This window comes from Aspergillus homomorphus (genome assembly GCF_003184865.1).
Source record: "Aspergillus homomorphus CBS 101889 unplaced genomic scaffold BO97scaffold_145, whole genome shotgun sequence".
Taxonomy (NCBI): domain Eukaryota; kingdom Fungi; phylum Ascomycota; class Eurotiomycetes; order Eurotiales; family Aspergillaceae; genus Aspergillus; species Aspergillus homomorphus.
The window spans coordinates 1-1558 of NW_020292031.1; the positions used below are offsets into that span (position 1 = coordinate 1).

Below are 1558 nucleotides of genomic sequence, written 5' to 3' on the forward strand. Positions count from 1 at the left end.
AGCAAAGATGATATCCTCGGGGTTGACCGCACACTGTAGGATCTGCTGCATCTCCTTCTGGGACGCACAATCAAAACCCAAGCCTTTCCTGGCCAGGAGAGCAAGCAAAGTCTTGTTGTCATTGCATTTAACAGCTGAGGAGGTTATCAGCAGTGAGATGTAATTCATAGGCATGGACAAGAGGATCATTGATGGACGAACCGTAGAAGGGTTTGACGAACGGGAGCTGGGTGTTCCACTCGTCTAATTTCTCGACAACGGCGTCGAGGTTGCCAACGAAGAACGATGGTCCATTTTCACCCACAGTTCTTAGGTGGTCTCGCACAACCGATTGTGTCGTAGTGCCAACTCTGACAGTTGATAGAGAATCTGCGATCAATGATTCGGACATTCTTAGGTGTATCAAGAGACGCTGGCAGAAGGGTCGTTCCTGTCCTCGGCAGGGTTGGAGGTTTGCGGAAATACTTATAGGATCCGAGGGAGCGCCGTGACTCAACTTGTTGAACAGTCTCACGATTTGCAAAGGCCGGCGAAGGAGTTGGAATGAACATTTGGCGCAGACGTTCGCGCATGGTCTAGCCTGTGGAACCCAATCTCGCCCGCGGATAATAGCGCGGGTTGAGCACGAGATACAGGGAGCTTGCATGCTGCATCTGGTGTGTTCCGCCTCATGTGATGCTCCGACTAGAGCAGGTACAAATACCACGGCGGGCGCTAATGGCCCAAAGCTGCAAAGACTCGGTCCTGTCGACCAAGCTGAGTTGTTTTGCAAGCATGCGTGACCAACCAGCCTCGGACCTGCCGTCCAGCCGCAAACATCTATCACAATGGAGCACTTGGCGCTCGTCAGTATGGTTCACGGTATTGGTCTGTGGATTCACGCTCTTCACAGTATGTCAGATGGAGGACCAGAATGCCACCGTAGTCTAGCTAACGCGCCTAGGACACATTCCTTTACTCTATGGTAGGCATTGCGGCCGCGTGTGAGAATATGCACTCATTATCCATAGGCTGTGCCCATTCTACCATTCGCCCTGATACAAAAGACCCATATCCCGGAACAAAACGGTATGTGTACGCAAGCCAGAGCTACAACCGCATCTAAACAAGACTAGTGCAGACTTGGATTTCTATCCTGTTGGCAGTGCACGGTGCAGGTATTGCAGTGGCCTCCCGTGAGTCCTATCTTTATTCTCTGCCTTTTGTTGTACTCATTCCGACCTTGTCAGCTATCTGTGCGTGGTGGGCTGACCACAGTGCCACTCGAAAATGGCCTTACTTGTTCGGACTCGTCGGGCTCTCGAGCGCTACCGTTCTGCTTGCCCTTTCATCGTCCATCACGATGCTCGTCCTCGGTCGGCTACTACAGGGTCTCTCCGGGGCGGTTGCATGGACGGTGCCTCTGGCAATTGTGACCGACCGCGTGACAGTTGACCAGGTCGGCCCGTACCTAGGGTATATGACCATCGGGCGAAGCATTGGGATGTCCGCCGGCCCACTGGTCGGCAGTCTTGTGTTTTCCTACGGAGGCTATCTCCAAGCATATATTCCGGCTTTT

General features: G+C 52.8%; 2 protein-coding genes across 2 annotated transcripts; one reads left to right on the plus strand and one right to left on the minus strand.

The window, feature by feature from the left end:
* Positions 1 to 944, minus strand: BO97DRAFT_46617 (uncharacterized protein). The gene has a single exon (XM_025699578.1). The coding sequence runs from the start codon at positions 644 to 646 to the stop codon at positions 128 to 130; it is 519 nt and encodes a 172-aa protein (XP_025545614.1). The 5' UTR covers positions 647 to 944; the 3' UTR covers positions 1 to 127.
* Positions 775 to 1516, plus strand: BO97DRAFT_358666 (MFS general substrate transporter; the record flags this gene model as incomplete). Its single annotated transcript, XM_025692274.1, has 5 exons — positions 775 to 891; positions 944 to 964; positions 1011 to 1068; positions 1116 to 1175; positions 1230 to 1516. Coding segments are annotated over 5 exons (543 nt in total), but the record flags the coding sequence as incomplete, so codon positions are not given.
* Between the last annotated feature and the right edge of the window lie 42 nt (positions 1517 to 1558).

Excerpts from the sequence above, each read along its gene's own strand:
- BO97DRAFT_46617 (XM_025699578.1), bottom strand. The coding sequence starts at position 646 with ATGCAAGCTCCCTGTATCTCGTGCTCAACCCGCGCTATTATCCGCGGG.